At 36.3% G+C, this 20,599-nt stretch overlaps 1 protein-coding gene across 1 annotated transcript in view; it reads left to right on the forward strand.

Annotated features, from left to right (window-relative positions):
• Positions 1 to 20,599, forward strand: part of LTN1 (listerin E3 ubiquitin protein ligase 1) — a 63,867-nt gene that overhangs the window by 18,242 nt on the left and 25,026 nt on the right. Inside the window, exons 9-19 of the mRNA XM_019467801.2 lie at positions 637 to 772; positions 1,833 to 2,633; positions 4,629 to 4,670; positions 7,185 to 7,374; positions 7,864 to 8,103; positions 8,913 to 9,066; positions 9,841 to 9,985; positions 10,480 to 10,666; positions 12,155 to 12,314; positions 13,181 to 13,285; positions 16,674 to 16,816. Coding sequence (XP_019323346.2) covers positions 637 to 772; positions 1,833 to 2,633; positions 4,629 to 4,670; positions 7,185 to 7,374; positions 7,864 to 8,103; positions 8,913 to 9,066; positions 9,841 to 9,985; positions 10,480 to 10,666; positions 12,155 to 12,314; positions 13,181 to 13,285; positions 16,674 to 16,816 — 2,303 coding nt within the window. The remainder of the gene's footprint in view (positions 1 to 636; positions 773 to 1,832; positions 2,634 to 4,628; positions 4,671 to 7,184; positions 7,375 to 7,863; positions 8,104 to 8,912; positions 9,067 to 9,840; positions 9,986 to 10,479; positions 10,667 to 12,154; positions 12,315 to 13,180; positions 13,286 to 16,673; positions 16,817 to 20,599) is intronic.

Genomic DNA, 20,599 nt, shown 5'->3' on the forward strand with positions numbered 1-20,599 from the left:
TTGTTTTGTTGTTCATTAAACACTTTCAATTAAACTTTTCATAGAATTTCAATTGAGATTTTTTTCTTGGGTACTTTCAAGGCTTCAGTGGTCATACACAACAGAAAGTGCAATGACTATCGTAAGGGCCTTAGATTGAAATAGACTTTTTTTTATATGAGCATTTTTTGGTATGTTGATAAATACAAATGTCCAAATGGTAAAAATGAACCAGTGAAGAGTTTAAAACTTCCATAAGCTTAAATATGATAGCTATTTAAAGTCACAATTAAAAAAAATTATTTCAGTGTATTTGTTGAACTTAATAAAAGACACTCGCTTTTATTAATGCTTACAGAACTGTTTTTTCCTACACTATTAGCTTTATTTGGTTAAGTCGTCTCTTTGAAATTTGCAGATGGACTTGTTCCTGACTAGAAAATAAATATGTATTATCTTTTTTTGACACCTATTTGAAAATGTGCTTTTTTCCACACCTTTCCAAGTTCCTTTTGTTCTTAGTTTTTAGTTTAAGAATTTTGTTTTAAAAAATCCTCTTCTTTTGGTGTGATGCCTTTTCCATGTGTTTATTTTGGTGTTTCTGAGTTGCTTATTGTTTTGTGAAAGAGTAAGCTGTAGTTGTTTATTATTTCTTAGGCTGTCAACAGAGAGAATCAAAACCAGCTTTTCAGAGTGCTCAGCAGTAATATCAGCTTTTTTTGAATGCTTACGTTTTATAATGCAGCAAAACTTAGGTGAGGAAGAGATTGAAGAGATGCTCATCAGTGATCAGGTATTTATAATGTAGAAATCATCATGCCCTTGCACACTGACTGCAAAGTATCAAGCTCATTGTATCTTGTTGCCGTTTTTAAATTAGGCTTTATAAAAATTTCATTTTTATAATTTACAAATTGAGTAATGTGTACTTCCGACCATACAAATAAAAATTCTGTACCGTTGTTGCTAGAATAATACCATAATGCCTGAGTACTAATTAGTCTCTGGATGTGCAAGCCTTAACTTTTATAGAGTCGCAACACAAAACATAATTTTGAAGATGCTATTTGTGATCTTTTTTTGTTGTTGTTGTCGTTTTTATTTTATTTTTGAGAGAGACAGAGCGCGAGTGGGGGAGGGGCAGAGAGAGAGGGAGACACAGAATCCAAAGCAGGCTCCAGGCTCTGAGCTGTCAGCACAGAGCCTGACATGGGGCTTACACCCACAAACCATGAGGTCATGACCTGAGCCGAAGTCGGATGCTTAACCAACTGAACCACCCAGGCACCCCATTTGTGATCTTTTATATTAAGTATAAATTACGCAGTAATCATCTTGCTACTTCTAAAATATTCAACTACATTTATTTTTTGTGTGTGAACAATTGTGCTTGGTTTTTAGAACCAGTGATGAGAGCGAGTTCTGGAATATGGTTCCTTATGTTAGGAAATTAATGAAATCATATAAGCCTAGATCCTAGTTTATGTCTCAGTTAACTTATCTTTGTAATTTAAGGAAAAGAATTCCGAATTCTGTGGGTTCTTTCACACTGGTTTAGAAAAAAGTAAAAAATTGGATTAAGTTCAGAAAATGCAAAGAAAACTATTATTTGTTAATGATCAATAATCTTGGTTAACTATATCATAAAAAGTAATTTAGGGGAATGCAGTGAAATCATTAACTTCTTTGTATGATACGAAAATGATCTTCAAGTTAACTCTTCAGAGTTTTGGGAGGGAACATCCATGTTTTTCAGTTATTAAATGTGGAACTTTATAATGTTTTACAAATACTTTGTTTAAATTTTATTTCCCCTGAAAACTGAACTTTTATATTTCTGCCTTCTCTTTTAGTTGATTCCTTTTATTGATGCAGTTCTCAAAGACCCAAGATTGCAAGATGGGCAGCTCTTTAACCATTTAGCAGAAACCTTAAGTTCCTGGGAAGCCAAAGCAGATGTGGAAAAAGATGATAAAATAGCTCACAGTTTGGACAAAGTACTACTGAATTTTTGGGAAAGACTGTCAGAGATCTGTGTGGAGAAAATCAATGAGCCAGAAGCTGATGTGAAATCCGTGTCAGGTGTTTCTAACCTGTTACAGGTCCTTCAGAAGCCGAAGAGCTCACTGAAGTCAAATAAAAAAAAAGTTGGTAAGGTTAGATTTGCTGACGAGCTGCCTGAAAGTAATAAAGAGAACGAAAAATGTGTCTCCGAAAACAGTGAAGGCTCTGAATTAATGACTGAACTTTCTCTCTCTCATAATTGTTCAGACCTTGTATCGCCACTAAGGAAGAAACCTTTGGAAGACTTGGTCTGTAAACTAGCAGCGATGAGTATTAATTATGTCAATGAGCAAAAGTCAGAGCAACATCTAAAGTTTCTTTCTACTCTGCTCAGCTCTTTCTCTTCAACCCAAGTATTTAAAATGCTACTAGGTGATGAAAAACAGAGTATTGTCAAAGCCAAACCTCTTGAAATAGCCAGACTTGTAGAAAAAAATCCTGCTGTACAGTTTTTATACCAGAAACTGATAGGTTGGCTAAATGAAGATCAACGGAAGGATGCTGGTTTCTTGGTGGACATTTTGTACAGTGCCCTCTGTTGCTGTGACAATAATATGGAAAGAAAGTATGTCTTGGATGATCTCATTGAGGTATTATTGTTGTATATCTCTTTAAACTATAGTGGCTTACATCGCTACACTAATTATAAGTAAGTAGAATGAGACCTGCATGGAGGTTATTCTTGAGTCGTTTCTTGACTGTTTAAAGAAGAGCAGTATATTCTTTCCAATTTTAGTCTGTGTGCTGACAAAGTAAGCACAGGCAAGCAGTATATTCTTGATTGTGATGGGGAAGTGTGTGAGGCTTATGGGTAGGTGTTGAGTAAGTATGGTGAGGTGACAAATGCTCGGCAATGAAAGGCTAAGTATTTTAGTCCATACTTTTTTTTTTTTTCAATTTACATCCAAGTTAATTAGCATATGGTGCAATGATTCGGGAGTAGATTCCAGTGATTCATCCCCTATGTATAATATCCATTGCTCATCCCAACAAGTGTCCTCCTTAATGCCCCTTACCCATTTAGCCCATCTCCCCACCTACCACCCCTCCAGCAACCTTCAGTTTGTTCTCTGTATTTAAGTCTCTTGTGTTTTGTCTCCCTCATTTAAAAAAAAAAAATTTTTTTTTTTAGCATTTATTTATTATTGAGAGACAGAGAGACACAGAGCATGAACAGGGGAGGGGTGGAGAGAGGGGGAGACACAGAATCTGAAGTAGGCTCCAGGCTCTGAGCTGTCAGCACAGAGCCCGACGCAGGGCTCGAACCCACAAACTGCGATATCATGACCTGAACTGAAGTTGGTCGCTTAACCAACTGAGCCACCCAGGCGCCCCTTCTCTCCCTCATTTTTATGTTATTTTTGCTTCCCTTCCCTTATGTTTATCTGTTTTGTATCTTGAATCCCTCATATGAGTGAGGTCACATATTTGTTTTTCTCCGACTGACTCATTTCACTTAGCATAATACCTTCTAGTTCCATCCACGTAGTTGCAAATGGCAACATTTCATTCTTCTTGATTGCCAAGTAATACTCCATTGTATTGTAATGTATACACACACACACACACACACACACACACACACACACACTGCATCTTCTTTATGTATTCATCCATTGATGGACATTTGGGCTCTTTCCATACTTTGGCTATTGTCGATAGTGTTGCTATAAACATTGGGGTGCATGTGTCCCTTCGAAACAGCACACCTGTATCCCGTGGATAAATACCTAGTAGTGCAATTGCTGGGCCATAGAGTAGTTCTATTTTTAATTTTTTGAGGAACCTCCATACTGTTTTCCAGACTGGCTGCACCAGTTTGCATTCCCACCAGCAGTGCAAAAGAGATCCTCTTTCTCCACATCCTTGCCAACATCTGTTATTGCCCAACTTGTTAATTTTAGCCATTCTGACTGGTATGAGGTAGTATCTCATTGTGGTTTTAATTTATATTTCCTTGATGATGAGTAATATTGAGTATCTTTTCATGTGTCTGTTAGTCGTCTGGATGTCGTCTTTGGAGAAGTATCTATTCATGTCTTTTGCCCATTTCTTCACTGGATTGTTTTTTGGGTGTTGAGTTTGATAAGTTCTTTATACATTTTGGATAGTAACCCTTTATCAGATATGTCATTTGCAAATATCTTCTCCCATTCTGTCAGTTGCCTTTTAGTTTTGCTGATTGTTTCCTTTGCTGTGCAGAAGCTTTTTATTTTGATAAGGTCCCAATAGTTCATCTTAGTCTATACTTTAAAAAAAAATTTTTTTTTAACGTTTATTTATTTTTGAGACAGAGAGAGACAGAGCATGAATGGGGGAGGGGCAGAGAGAGAGGGAGACACAGAATCGGAAGCAGGCTCCAGGCTCTGAGCCATCAGCCCAGAGCCCGACGTGGGGCTCGAACTCACGGACCGTGAGATCGTGACCTGAGCTGAAGTCGGACGCTTAACTGACTGAGCCACCCAGGCGCCCTAGTCTATACTTTTAAAAGCTGGAGTAGCTAGAAATGTTTTAGCCTTTTTTGTGATTACATAATGACTTCATTCCTTCTAAAAATTTATTTCTAACTCTTTTTTCTCTTTCAGGGGAATCTGAAATGGAATTCTATTCTTCAGGTCATTGAAAAGGTATCTTAGGGATTTTTTTTCCTTTTCCTCCTTTTTTTGCATTTATGAGTACAGAGAAGTTAAAACTAGTCATATTCACATGCTGGTATGTGGTCAAGTGTCTGTGTTAGAGAACTTCTTTATTATTGTAACTTTCTTCCCATAACCTGGGAAGGCTTTAGGCTTAGGTGTTTACCTTTCTGTAGTATTATTTTTCTGGTTAGGAATATCAGCAAAGACTGAAAAGGCTCTGGTAAATCCAGTATCTTCCTGGGAAGATAACAACAGGAGAACTAAATATTTGGTTATCTTTAAATTAAGACTACAGGTTTCTACTCTTATCCTAGTTATTTTTTCTTCTATAGAAGTAGATTGAGAGGTTTTAGCTTTGGCTCGAACACCTCAGAAATTAAATTTGTCCTGCTTTGGAATACTATACAGGCAAATTAAAATCTTTCAGACTTTGATTGCCACTTGACTAAATAAGAAAATTAGTGATGAAAATAATGAAAAGAAATCAAGGAACATAAGCAATTTAGAAGTTTTAAAGTATTTTTTCCCCAATGAAGATGTAAGTGATGTAACACTTTTCAACCATAGAAATGGGGGGATTTTTTTGCACTGTTAAGTTACCTAAAATTCTTTTTTAGCATTTTTTATTATTTTTAAAATTCACATACACAGATAACTCCTTAATTTACAAGTTTCTTTTTAAATTATGGTAAAAGTCCATAGCAAAATGTACCATCTTAACTCTTTCTGAGTTTACAGTTCAGTAGTGTTAAGTATATTCTCATTGTGAACTAGTCTCCAGAATTTATCTTGCAAAACTGAAACTCTGTGCCCGCTGAACAGTGACTCCCTATTTCCCTCAATAGTTTATTTTTACAAAATAAATACAGAATATTAATTTACTGTTTTTCAATGAGAAATAGAACATATGAAGTACAGCATTTATATTAGTTTACCCAGTACCTTCTCTCTCTATAGGCAGGTTACATGAAAAGCCAAATTATCAGAAATCTACTTGGTAAGTCTAGAATTAGAGCAAAGGGAGTTAGTAATTTGATAAGAGAAGACTGATACCCATTTGCAACTTAGGAATGTGCCTGCTGGTTAGCTCAAATACTCCTAACCTTTGGGAAGACTATTTTCTTCCTGGGCAGTATTTAGAAGTTCATGGCCAGTGTTTGCCTCCTGTACTTCCATGACTAACTGATGTCTCCATCCCCTTAAAGCTGGTGAGGTTCTTTCTATGGATATGTTAAAATGAGTATTGTACATCATATCTTTCTAATTTGAGAGACATTTTACTCAAAAGTTTATTTCCTAGATTCAATAAAATAAATGGGTTTTATTTAGTAAACTGTGTTAGGAAAACCATATTATAGCCATCTAAACTCCAGATTTCTTTGTTTTTATGCAACTTTATACTTTATGATCAGAGTCATAAACTCAGCTTCTTTAAAAACAACCTGCATTTTGTAATCAGAAAAGGACGTTAGTGGTTTTCTAGGTTAATCTTCATTTTTAAAATAGGAAATAGTCCCAAATTGGTTAAGAGATTTGTCCAGGATCATAAAGCCAGAAGATTGGCAAAGCTTGGGCTAAAATAAAAGCCCAGGTTACCTACAGTTTTTTAATAAAGGACAAACAGTTTTTAGGCACTACCCAATCCGCACTTGGTTTTTTGTTTTTTTTTTCCAGATTGCTTTGAAATGAACCAAGTTGCAAATTCCTTTCTTATCAGCCCTTAAAGCAAAAGAAGCTCTGGGAACATGGATCAGCATGCTTTTGGGGGTGGATTTACAGTTTTTTGTGTTTTGTTTTTTTTTTCTTGCTTCCCCACCCCATGAAAATAAACCAGTTGCTGTTAGCTATCTGGCCCCAGTTACTATTGCAGAGAATTTGGGGAAATATGTCCCATTGTTCATATTGAAGTATTTACCACTATTAAATATTAATTGTTCTTTAATTTTAGTAAAATTAATGAACAAAAATTTAATACATAGAACATTTTAAAAATCTGTCTTCAAAGTTCATCCGTTCGTTATTCATTGAACATACCTGCAGTGTTGATAGCAGGTATCAAAGAAGTAAGACAGTCTCTGCTCTCAAGGAACTTACAATCTCATTAGAAACAAGACATACACAGATGAAACATTATAAATAATAATAAAATCCAGTAAGTGCTTTAGAAATTCAGAGAAAAGCAGTTATGAGTTTGGGCTTGAGTGGATGGGGGAGCCTTCATAAAGCAGGTTGGCTTTGTAATGATTCTCAGAGAATGGATGGGATTTTGATAAAGAAGAGAGAGAATATTTATGGTTGGGAAAATAGCCTGAAAAAACGCCTGAAAATGTATGTAAGCAAGGCTTAGTGGGGAACAGGACAATATCAGCCGCCTTAGAACTTGAGGAGGAGTGGGGGCTAGTATTGGGGTCATGATGATGAAGGGAGGTAATATGGTACAAGTAGTATAGGCAGATATGCTTTTTGATCTTGAAAATTTTTGCTTTAATTTTATGGTTTTAGGCATGTTCTAGTTCAGATAAACATGCTTTAGTAACTCCTTGGCTAAAAGGAGATATCCTTGGAGAGAAATTGGTAACCCTGGCAGATCATCTTTGTCATAAAGACTTGGAATCCACAGTATCTTCTGATTCTTACTTCTCGGAGAGATGGGCTCTTCTAAGCTTGGTATTATCCCAACATGTTAAAAATGGTAAGCAAAAATAGGGCTTTTGTTTTTTAGTAGGCAATAAAGTCTTCACTTTTGGAAGGGATTCCATGTTACAAAGTCTGTATGTTATTGGTTGAGAATAACAAGACTTAATTCATGCAGCTATTTTAATTTTGTAAGCACCCTAAATATTTAAGCCTTGTAGCATGACTTGGAAGACATTTTAATATTTTTAAAAAGTTTTACATTTTAAAGGGTTTTGAGTTTAGCAAAGTTATTCACTAATTGTATAGACCATTGTGCTTTTTTTTATTATTTTTTTAACTTAATGTAAAACTGCTCTTTTACATGAGAGCTTTTATATGTGAGAGATCAGATTGATTTGTTGATACAATTTTCTTTTGTCTAATACATAATTTTTTTTTTAAACACATGGAAAGACTTAAGTGGTTGTTAACCCAAAGTAAGATTTTAAAAAATACGCTGTTAATATTTTTTAATTTTTTGTTTGTGTGAACTTTTTTTCTCTAGATTACTTGATTGGAGAAGTATATGTTGAAAGAATTATTGTTAAACTTCATGAAACTTTATCCAAAGTAAAGGAATTGTCAGAAGCTGAAAATAATGATTCATCAGTGTCTTTTATCTGTGATGTGGCCTATAACTATTTCAGCTCAGCAAAAGGATGCTTGCTAATGCCATCCTCTGAAGACTTATTATTAACTCTCTTTCAGTTATGTGCTCAGAACAAAGAAAAAACACATTTGCCAGGTAATAGCCTACTGCTCAAATGTTTTGTTGGGAATCTCCGGCTCTGACCTTCATAGTGTAAGTGCCCAGGCTTTATTAATTGAATCATAATGTACTTGAAAGTTGAAAGCATTTTGAGTAGAGGGCTACAAATCTTAAACACTTTCAGCTTTAGAAACCAAGTCAAAGGTATATGTAGACCTTATGTCTAAATTCTTTCTTGATATCAAAGAAATAGTTTTGGAAGGGGCTATGGTAGATGAGTTAGAATCTTAGCCCTTTCACTTAGGAACTGTTGTTTGGCAAGTTGTTTAATTTCTTGATGCTCCAGTTTCCACATTCATAAAGGAGGGTATATTAATATGTCCTTCTCTTATTCACTCTTGGTATATATCAAAATAAAACTGAAATTGCCTTTGTAAGGACTATATTGCCTTATATGTTGAGACTTAATTATGAAAGGCATTTTAAAAAACACTAGTATTGATAGAGAGCCCTCCTCCCCAACCCTTTCTTTCATACTACTCTGTTCGGAAAAGGTGTAATATTTTTCACATCTCTAAAAGGACAATGCTCTTGTAAATAAGAGTAGAAAAGAGCTAACTTTAAAAATCTTAACATGTTTACATTTGTATAGCATGAGCTAGTTTGTATTATTGCATATTTATGACATAGTTATTTTGTTTTGGCAATTAAATGGTAATTTTATATTTTCCATTTTTAACGGTACTTTAAAAATCTCAGGTCTGCATTGAGCTATTTCATACATTTTGTACTGGTTATAGTTGCTTCGCAGGGATTACAAATTACTGTTGACATCTTGATTTTAGACTTTCTTGTCTGTAAACTGAAAAATACTTGGCTCTCTGGTGTGAATTTATTGACCCACCAAACTGGCAGTACATGTAGACAGAGTACCTTCCTATGTTTGTCTGCTCTGTGGCTGAAGAACCAAGTTCAGTCTTCATCTTTGGATATCAAAAGGTAACTTTTTTTGTACTCATTTGCACAGTATCTCTTCAATACCTGATCACTGTCTTTAAATTACAGCCTGTCTATGAAAAATGATTTGTTACGTAATAAATCTACGGGACTCTAAGAGAAGACCCAGACAAAAATATTTTTCCAAAAGGAATTTGTTTTAATGATCATCAATTTAAACTCAATTCAAGAATGATTTGTTATATCTGCTGGACTCCTAATTTATGCTGGTGACGTGATCGTAGTGCTATACTGTGTCTTGTGAGCTGGTATGGATTATAACCATAACCTCCCATGACTACCACACATCGTGGTTATTCTTCATTGTTTAATTTTGGGGCTCTGGTAGCCTCTGTTTTAAGATGTTGAATTGCAAATATATTTCACACCACATACCTAAATCCATTTATAAAAGTGAAAACGAAGAGAATGCATCCAGAGACTTTTAGGGTTGGGTCATATCTTTTTCTGATCATCATGGCTTCTCCCCCCATATAATGAGGTAGTTGTGTTTCTGAAATACCTTTTCCAAAATAGGTCAAGTTCCCTTCATTCTGGTACAGAAGCAGCACTCAATTTCAAACTATAAATGTTGTATTAAATCCCCAATTTGATGGTGTGTATGTCAGATACAGGGTAAAGGACTTGCTTAGTTTCATTTTTAGTGGTCTTTTTGTTCAGGTAAAGTGTTCCCTGCCATAGTATTTAGTGTGTACCAGAGTGCTCAAGTTAGTCATAGCATAACCATGATTGTCACATTGTTTACATTATTTTCAGTCTTCAAGTCCTCTTGTGTGCTGTTGATGACTTGCTAAATATGCTTCTAGAAAGTGAAGATACTAATCTTCTGGGAGTTTACATTGAAAGTGTAATGCCAAGCAACAGTGAATGGGAAAAGATGAGACAGTCTCTTCCAATGCAGGTATGTTTGAGATTGGACAGTGCTTATCTCGTTCTGAAGTTTGGACTTCATGCAAGCTTAAACATTTTAATTTTATTCTGGAGAAGGGAAAAAATTGAACAAAATGAATATCTTTTGTTTTATCCTTGGGAGAAAAAAAGGTAAATGAAACGAGTATCTTGCTTTGCCTTTACGTCTCTGAATGCTCACATATTGGATGTTTGTTGTTTGTGAGACACTGGCAGTTGCCACGGTACGAGGTGAATTAGATCTAGTTCTGTCCTGAAGGACTCTTAAAGAAATACACATGTTGATAATTTCCTGAAGCAAAACCCAAACTTCTAGGCTTCTGTGATTTTATTGATAAACTAGTAATAACTTCATTTTTGAAGTTATTCTAATAACATTGTGAAGATTGATAACTTCATTTTTGTTCCCTGTCTTACTTGCAGAGATAGTAAATAATTTAGAATATCTAATGATTTTGTATATAATTGAATGTATTCTTTTTACAGTGGTTGCATAGACCTCTTTTAGAAGGAAGATTGAGTTTGAATTATGAGTGTTTCAAAACAGATTTTAAAGAACAAGATGCAAAGAAACTTCCCAGCCATTTGTGTACTTCAGCATTATTGAGCAAAATGATATTAGTTGCACTGAAAAAGGAAATAGTCCTAGAAAATAATGAGCTTGAGAAAATAAGTAAGTATATATGAGCATTCAGATATAATAGCATTGTTTTGAAATAATTTGTATTAAGTATAATTTTGAAATAATTTTGATTCCTCTGCAATTTAAATCTTTAAAAAATCAAGAATCTTCCATTCCTATTAACTATTGTAGTGATGAGAAACTTGAGGTTACTTAAATGACGAATGGTAAATTGCAAATCGGATGAAAACATACTGAAATTTTCTATAATCTTGTTAGCTGTAGAGCAGAATTTGTTATAAGATCACTTACTTAAGCTGGCGAGACATCAGTACTAGGTCCTATGGCACATAATCCTAAAGAAAATGGTTGAGTTTAGTGTTTCATCATGGATTGTGATTTAAACCACGATACCTTCGTGTTGATAGGGATACATAGGTATGTATGTAGATATATATTTTTTTCCTGGCAAGTGGAGGTTCAAATGTTGAATCCCGTGGGGATGTAGGACTTAAAATTCCCCCATTCCAGGAAATGGTGTAGAATTGTAAGTAGCAGTGTGACCTAAACAAAATGGTGTTAAGGGTAGAAGTTTTGCATAATTTCTCCGTCAGTCTTGTTTGTAAAACTTCAGCTGTAGCATAGTTACTAGAGGAAAATATATGCCCTGTGGAAGAAAGCTGGAATACTTCTTGATTTGCCAACTCCACATGCAGTAAAGGGCAAGGAGATTAGCCTGCAGTTGCAATAGTGTGTTTTTGTGGCGTGTGTTACTAATTACAAACTGACAACATTATGTATTTAAGCTTCTTATCAACCCTGTCAGATATTATTACTATGGTTTTTGTTACCTGGTTTTCTTAGCTTGACTTGATTAGAGGTACTTAGCTTGTAAGGGATAGGATTAGATTTTTGAACCAGGTCTCAAGTCTTCTGACTCCAAAGTCCATAAATGGCTTTATAAAACAGAGTTGTGATAATTGTGTGTTAAAACCTATGATGTGCTAGGTTTTCTGAGAGATTCTTGGTCATTTAATTCTCACAGCAGTCCCTGAGCTAGATTTTAGTACTCTAATTGCTAACTATGCACACAGCTCAATTTGAGTCCAGACCAGTCTTTCACCGAGATCCATGCCCTGTTTACTATATCATGGTGTTTCCCATTTCTTAATACATTGGCTTGAACTTCTCATCTCAGGTCTTGGGGCCCTTAGTTGTTTGTCCTGTGTGTAACTTGTTACCACCTGTGGCAAAAAGAGTAGGAGATTCTTCCATTATCTCTGGTAACTTAGGCCTGTCACACTGTTCACTGATTAGAAAAGGGACCAAATAAGATTTGGGAGAAGAGTGGCATTTTGTATCAGACAAATGTTCTCAGTTTTCGTTATCACTGAACATCTCAAAGCAGATTTGGAAATCAGTTCACAAATATTTTGAGACTGGCAGGCGTAGCAGTATTTGAAAATGGGACGGTGAAATGAAAATGATCAAAAGGTTCCTTCACAGAGTCCACTTGATAATGTGTTGTCCATTCTGTAGTTGCAGAACTGCTCTATTCACTGCAGTGGTATGAAGAATTAGACAATCCCCCTATTTTTCTAACTGGATTTTGTGAAATGCTTCAAAAGATGAATATTACATATGATAACTTATGTGGACTTGGTAATACCTCTGGCCTTTTACAGCTGCTGTTTAACAGGTAAGAATCCCTTTCAGCTTCCGTTTTTATATGATTGTTTTACTGGCTTTTGCCTTTGTTTCTGTAAAATGTTAAGCTCACTTCACGCTAATCTTTCAGAGGGTTGATTTAAATTAAACCCAGTTCTTAATAATAAGTACTTTGTGGATTCTGAGTACTTGATTTATTCATCTAGGGAGATATTTGAACTTTGCCTGTGTTCTTAAATCCATAAATTACATTGAGGAATGGGGCAGATGACAATGAAAGAAATAGAAGCCTTGTAGAAGTTGTTTTGTCATCTGTGATCCATCCTTCCCGCTACTCTCAAACCTTATACTTTGCATGTTGTTACAGATATGTCTTAAGATTATAAACACAAAACCTTCCCCTTAATTGACGGGAGTTTATTGAAGTTACCGTGTTGAACTGCCTCTCTTTGTTTTTCACTTGGCTGTGATGTTTTGAATATGCTTTGCCTTATCAGAGGTCCCAGGCTGAGCCTTTCTCTGCAGTCTCCATCTACATACTCTAGGACACTCAGAACTTTCCCCCAGTAGATATGAATACCTCCTTGGTTCTTCAGCATTAACCAGGCTCGGTGTCCTCTGGGATATGTCCTTTTTCCGGCTACCATCTCTGATCCTCAAACCTGCTCTCCTCTATTAGGATTTGAAGGGCTTTGGGATGAGAGCTCAGTACCAGTTGTAAAGGAGTGTTGGAAAGCTAGGCTCCCAGTCTTTTCAGTAATGGCAGCTGTTTGGGGGCAAAAGCCCTGGGTGAATTGATACCCTCACAAGGTGATTGATTTAATTCCATAAAAGGAATCCAGATAAATGGTAAAAATTGTAAACACTTTGAAAATGGATTTTTTTTTCTTTTTTTAGATCCATGGAAAATGGCACCCTTTGGTCTCTTATTATTGCTAAGTTGATCCTTTCCCGAAGTGTTTCATCTGATGAAGTAAAACGGCATTATAGGAGAAAAGAAGGGTATTCTGATTTAAAATGTTTATACTTTGTAATTTGCTGTATTTGGTCACTTTGGCAAGCCCAACTAATGAATAATCTCTATATCAGTCAAGGAAACAAGGTTTAAGAAATGCGGAAATTCAAGGAAATGAGATTAAAGACTTTAAAACAATTTAAATTATTTTAGGTTTGGGACACACCTTCTCATATAAGCATTTTAAACTTTATAATATTTTGTTGTGGAATTTTGTACTTGGTTTAAAAAGTTAGCATTTTGTTAACTTGCTCTCTTTTCCCCAGAAATCTTTTTTGGTAGAAATCTTTCTTTTACCTCTCCCTAATATCCTTCTTCTGTTACTTTATTTGCTGTTTGGAAGTGATAGGGAAAGTTACTTATCCTTTGCTTTAGTAAGGATCATCCTATTGAAATATATTCTAGAAATGCAATAAATGTGTTCTTAAGACAAAGAAATAGATTGTGGGGTTGGGCATACTAGAGTTCTAGAGTTGGTCATATTAAGAGAGGCTGAACCTTGGGGCGCCTGGGTGGCGCAGTCGGTTAAGCGTCCGACTTCAGCCAGGTCACGATCTCGCGGTCCGTGAGTTCGAGCCCCGCGTCAGGCTCTGGGCTGATGGCTCGGAGCCTGGAGCCTGTTTCTGATTCTGTGTCTCCCTCTCTCTCTGCCCCTCCCCTGTTCATGCTCTGTCTCTCTCTGTCCCAAAAATAAATAAAAAACGTTGAAAAAAAAAAAAAAAAAAAGAATTAAAAAAAAAAAAAAAAAGAGAGGCTGAACCTCAAATTAAACATTTAGTTGAAATTTACCAAGAGGCATTTTGAATTTACTGGTTTACCAAGAAGAATTCTGAAATGATATGTATATGATCTTGTACACTAAAATGATGAAATAAATTTCAATTTTTTCTTATTTAAAAATTTCTTAAACTTGTTATTTTAAGGTAGTTATAGATTTACAAGCAATTGTAAGAAATAATATAAAGAGATTCCATATACCCTTCATTGAGTTTCCCTCAGTGGTACTGTTTTGCATAAGTTTAATACAGTTTTACAATAAGAAAATGGCATCAATACAATCCACTGACCAAGTCTACATGTACTTATTTGTGTGTGTGTTCTGTGTAGATCCCATGTGTGACGCCACCTCAGACCAATAGACAGAACAGTGTTACCACAGGGACCTCTTGTGTTACCCTTTCACAGCCAGGCCACCTTTCTTTTTCCCATTCTCATCTCTTGCAACCAGTAATCTGTTCTTTTTATCATTTAGTTAAGTTATATAAATGGAATCATGCAGCATATGATCTTTCGATATTAGCTTTTTTATTCAGCATAATTTAATTTTTCTGATTATGAAAGTAACAGGGAATTAACTGGAGACATATTAGAACTAATTACTAATATGGATATATATACTTGGCAGAAAAATCAGAAACTTTCTTATTCAGTAGTAATAATTAAAAATGTCATGGGAAAAAAGATTCTATTCACAATGACAACAAAACTATACCTAGAAATAAATTGAACAACAAAAATGCAATTATGAAATTTTAGTAAAGATTACAAAAAAGGTAGGAAGCTAAATTGTAAAAATGGTTGTATCAATCTGTAATTGCAATGCAATCTCAATAAAAATTCCAGCAATATATTTTGAAAAACTTGACAAACTGCTCTAAACACAGTATTCATTTGAAGGAAAAAATGCTCAAGAATAGGTAGGAAATTTCTGAAAGATAAAAGTGAAAAGGAATTGTCTTACTAATACAATAATTAAGCAGTATTAAATTGGTGAATAGACAAATCAGTGGATCAAGACACAGAATCCAGAAACTGAGCCATACATATTTGGGAATTTAGTTTTTGATGTAGGTGGCCTTTCAAATCAGTGAGGTGAGTGGGGTGCCTGGGTGGCTCAGTTGGTTAAGCATCCAACTTTGGCTCAGGTCATGATCTCGCTGTTCATGGCTTCAAGCCCCACGTCGGACTCTGTGCTGATAGCCCAGAGCCTGGAGCCTGCTTCGGATTCTGTGTCTTCTTCTCTCTCTGCCTGTCCCCCACTCGTGCTCTGTCTCTGTCTCAAATAAATAAATAAATAAATAAATAAATAAATAAATAAATAAATAAAACCCACAAATCGGTGAGGTGAGTGAATATTAGATGATGTTAGGAAAATTGGATATGTTTGAAAAAAATAGTGAGGTGCCTCTCTCTTACATTATACACAAGACTGAAGTCCAAATGAAAGCTAAATGTAAAGAGCAGACCTATAAAAGTATCAAAGGAAATTAAGAAGCTCTGTATAATCTCGATATGGGGAAGATCTTAAGCAAAGCACAAAAACCCAGAATCTATAAAAGAAGTGATTTTGTAAAAGTGAAAACTTCTGGCAACCCACAAGCCCATCAACAGATGAATGGATAAACAAAAATATGGTATATACATACAATGGAATATTATTTAGCCTTGAAAAGGAAGGAAATTCTGGCACATGATACAACAGGGATAAACCATGAGGACATTATGCTAAATAGAATAAGCCAATCATAAATGACAGATATTATATGGTCCACTTCTGGGAGATACCTAAGGTAGTCAAATTCAGAGAGACAGAAAGTAGAATGGTGGTTGCCAGGGCCTGAGGTGAGAGGAAATGAGGAGTTCTTGTTTCATAGGTAGTTGTTTTGTTTTCTGTTGTTGTTGTTGTTGTTGTTGTTTTAAGATTTTATTTTTAAGCAATCTCAGAACCTGGTGTGGGGCTTGAACTCACAACCCCCAAGATCAAGAGTTGCATGCTGTATAGACTGAGCCAGCCAAGTGCCCCTCATGGGTAGAGTTTCAATTTGGTGAAAGGAAAAGACTTCTGGAGATTGGTTGCACAGCAGGTGGAATGTACTTACCACTACTGAACTGTACACTTAGAAATAGTTCATTTGGGGGGTTGCCCGGATGGTTTAGTCAGTTAAACGTCTGACTCTTAGTTTTAGCTCAGGTCATGATCTCACGGTTTGTGAATTGAGCTCTGCGTTGGCCTTTGTGCTGACAGCACAGAGCCTGCTTGGGATTCTCTCTCTCCCTCCTCTCTGCCCCTCTCCTGCTTATTTTCTCTCTCTCTCTCTCTCTCTCTCTTAAAATAAATGAACAGTAAAAAAAATTTTTTTAATAAATAAAAATTAGAAACATGTAAAAAAGAGAAGCAGTAAAAAATATCCACAATCTCATCATTAAGAATCAGCAGCTGTCAATCTCTTTTCATAGTTTCTTTTTTTTTCCTATACAGTTATTTTATATAGTGGAGTTATTAGTCTTCTTGAATATTTTGAAGAGCAGGAATTTTCTGAAATAACTGCATATTTAGGATAAATATAATTCATACTTTTCCTTTCCTTTAAACAGGTTTTTCCCACTAACGGAAGGCAATATGCATACCATTCAAAGTCTCTGTCCATTTTTGTCAAAAGAAGACAAGAAAGAATTCATTGCTCAATGTATACCTCCCCTTTTGGCCTGGACTAAGGAAGATCTTTGCAGTACTAATGGTTAGTGCCTGATAATAAATATTTCTTTAATTATTGCTTAATATCTAAATCCAGATCTAGAAGAGGTAAATTGAATTATAGCTGATTTATTCCTACTTTATACTTTGCTACATAACACGTTGACAGTCAGTAGTATGGGTGTCTTTGGGGAGTGGCTGTTACCACTTTGCAGTACAGAAATGCTACAGCCTTAGGGAAGACTAAAACCACAGGTATCAACAAAAACCCACCAGTGTCCTCTAATTATTTCCATGTATAGCATTTTTAGCTATGCTTAATTTCAATTTCTCCCTAGTCAACCACTGATTGAACATATAAAGGTAACAGAGAGAATAGCTTTCGTTGTTTTTTAAACCTTTTTGGACACTCTGTACTCTATTAGTTAGTTTGTTTATTAATTTAATAAACATTTACTGAACATGGCTCTGTGGCAGTTCCTTTTGTGGAAAGGACAGACATAAAGTTATATCGTGATAACCAATGTATCAGAAAAATGGCCTGTGTGTCAAAGCAGCAGAAAACAAGTTTCCCCGTTCTGCTTTGCAGCATCAGTGGCGATTTCACAAAGAGAAAAATATAAGTGATGAAGGATAGTTTTCCATGTGGATATAATTGGGGATGGGCATTTCAGGTACACAGAAACAAAAAAGTGTTGAGAGTTCCGTTTGGCTGGCATTTCAGGAAGAAGGCTGGGGACAAACGGTGTTAGGATGTACAAGAAGCTGAATTTTGAGAAAATAGTAGGGAAAAGGCCTAACATTGTAGGTTAAGGAGTTTGGACTTTAAGAGGTAGGCACTAAGGAGCTGTGGGCTCAAATTAGGTAGGAGAGTAGTAAGACTATCTCATTAGAAAGATTATTGTAAGGGGTGCCTGGGTGGCTCAGTCGGTTAAGCATCTGACTTCAGCTCAGGTCATGATCCTGTGGTTCATGGGTTCGAGCCCTGCATTGGGCTCTGTGCTGACGGCTCAGAGCCTGGAGCCTGCTCCAGATTCTGTGATTCCCTCTCTCTCTGCCCCTCCCCCGCTTGCACTCTGTCTCTCTCTCTCTCTCTCAAAAATAAACATTAAAAAAAAAGAAAATTATTTTGAGGGGCACCTGGGTGGCTGAGTTGGTTAAGCATTCAACCTTTGATATCGACTCAGGTGATGATCTCAGGGTCATGAGATTGAGCCCCACGTTGGACTCGGTACTGAGCATGGAGCCTGCTTGGGATTCTCCCTCTCTCCCTCTCTCTCTCTCTCTCTCTCTCTCTCTCTCTCTCTCTCGTTCAAAAAAAATTATTTTGATAACTGTGAAAGGTGGATATGAGGGAAATGAGATTTGGGTTATAAGACAGAAACTGTTGGAATAGACTTAATGAGAAATAAACAGTTTAAATCAAGGTATAGATGGAAGAGAGGATTTGGAAATGAAAGAGATTAAGGAAATAGAATTGGCATGGCTCTGTGATTCTATATCTTAATTGGATAGAAGGAAATACCATTAGGCCTCACAGAAAACCTTTGTTGTTGTTGTTTTTTAAACCGTGCATGAGAGAACCTTTAAAGGAGACTTGAAGGTTGGGAGGAAGATAGGGCAGGGGTATACAGGGAGCCAGTGTTAAAATTTGAAAACATTAGATTACGGTGACTATGGAATAATACTCCAATGGAGATTGTCTGTTGACTTGATGGAAATACTCCTTTCAAAGGCCACGTCATATAGGTGGTAGTCTAATTTATAAATAAGAATGAGCTTGTCTGGGGAGAGTGAAGAGTGAGAAGAATATCAAGGGAACACCAGTACGTAAATATAAGGGGTGTATGGGTGGATGGAGACTTGAGAATAAGGGCCACAGATAAAGAGAAGCAGAGAAGTTTTAGGTAGTATCCATCACCCTTGTTAAATGCCACAGAGGTTCAAATAAAATTCAGGACTGAAAAGTGTCCATTAGCTTTGGCATTACGGGAATGAAGAATGGTGAGAAAATAGAGCCAGATAGTTCTAAGTGTTCGGTGAAAAGGGATGTAGAAAGAAGGTGAGAACTGGAGGCGAATTCAAGGTCAGAGGGAAAACAGGTGTAGAGTAGGAGGAATAGAAAATAGAGACAGAGTCATTGATGATAGTTCCCACTGAGGAGATGAGAGGGATGGGATCTAGTTAGAAGATGCTGACCTTGTGTAGGTGGAGTGACTTTCTTCTGAGAGAAGTTAAGGAGAAATGTGGGGGCGGGGGGCAGATGTGAATAAAGAAAACATAGGGAACTTCATGTGTTCCTTACTTAGCTTTATGTCTCTTTGGGCTCAATCATTTGATGAGTGGAAGCTGGATTACAGATTTTAAGAAGGTAATGAAAGTTTGAAGTAGTGGATGAAGAATATGCCTATCGACAAACATTTGTCAAAAAGAATTACTTTATGGCACCTAGGGCCAGCTGATGTCAAAAACAAATTTTTAGGGCAGTAAGCTTTATAGTTGCGTTTGCTTAAGGCTGGGATTTGCAGTGGTGGAACAGGGCATGCAGTTGGACAGGCTGTGTGGAGAGGAGAAGAAATACCTAATGGGAGTGCGGGTGGTTTCTCCCGCACAGGTTATAACTAACCGAATGATGGCACAGGGGAAGCAGGGGCAGGAGACAGGGCTGAGTGTCACACAGACCACGAGGTGCCTAGCTGTGTGGAAGCCCTTGAGGAGGAGGAATGTTTTTGAGATTTGACAACTGGGTTTGCTCTTTCAGCCAAAGTAATGACACAAAATTAGCTAATGTACTTTTCACTATTTAGTTATTAGAAAATCCATTGTTTCTGATTATACTTGAGCTGCCTATTCTATTTTGCCAGGAAGATTAAAAAAAAAAAATTCTTCCTCTGCCTTTAAAGGAGGATTAAATACATTATACATTTTTCCCCCTTTTCTTCCTTGGTTCCCTTTTACCTACAGGATAAAAACCTAAGTCCTTAGTTTGGCCTGTTGAACATTTTACAGTCTTAGGGCAACTGATCTCTCCAGTTTTACCTCTTTTTGCTTTCATCCTGGACCCTCGCCATGCTGAAAACTTGTGGTTTCTTTAAAAAAAATTTTTTTTAACGTTTATTCATTTTTGAGAGATGGAGAGACACAGAGCATGAGCGGGGAAGGGGCAGAGAGAGGGAGACACAGAATCTGAAACAGGCTCCAGGCTCTGAGCTGTCAGTACAGAGCCCACCGCAGGGCTCGAACTCACAAACTGCGAGATCATGACCTGAGCTGAAGTCAGACGCTCAACTGACTGAGCCACCCAGGTGCCCCAAAACTTGTGTTTTTTTAACATTTTATACTTTTTTTTTCAGTTTTATTGAAAAATTATTGATGTACATAATTGTGTAAATTTAAGATGCACAACATGATGGTTTGATTTACATATATTGTGAAATGATTACCTTGGTAGGTTCAGGTCACATCCATTTTCTCAGATATAATAAAAAGAAAAGAAAGGAAAAGAATTTCCTTCTTGTGATGAGAACTCTTAGGATTAACTTTTACCAACTTTCCTATATATCATATAACATGTTGTACATTACATCCCTAGTACTTCTTTATCGCATAACTGGGAATTTGTAACTTTACAACATCTTTCCTCCAAGCCCCCTCTCCTCTGATCTTCCACCTCTGGTAACCACAGTCCGATCTCTTTTTCTATGAGTTTGGGTTTGGTTTGATTCCACTTATGAGTGAGATTATATAGTATTTGTCTTTGACTTATTTCACTTTAGCATAATGTCTTCAGGGTTCATTCATGTTGTCACAAATGGCAGGATGTCCT

Source organism: Panthera pardus, unplaced genomic scaffold, assembly GCF_024362965.1.
Source record: "Panthera pardus isolate Hobbes unplaced genomic scaffold, ASM2436296v1 HiC_scaffold_16, whole genome shotgun sequence".
Taxonomy (NCBI): Eukaryota; Metazoa; Chordata; class Mammalia; order Carnivora; family Felidae; genus Panthera; species Panthera pardus.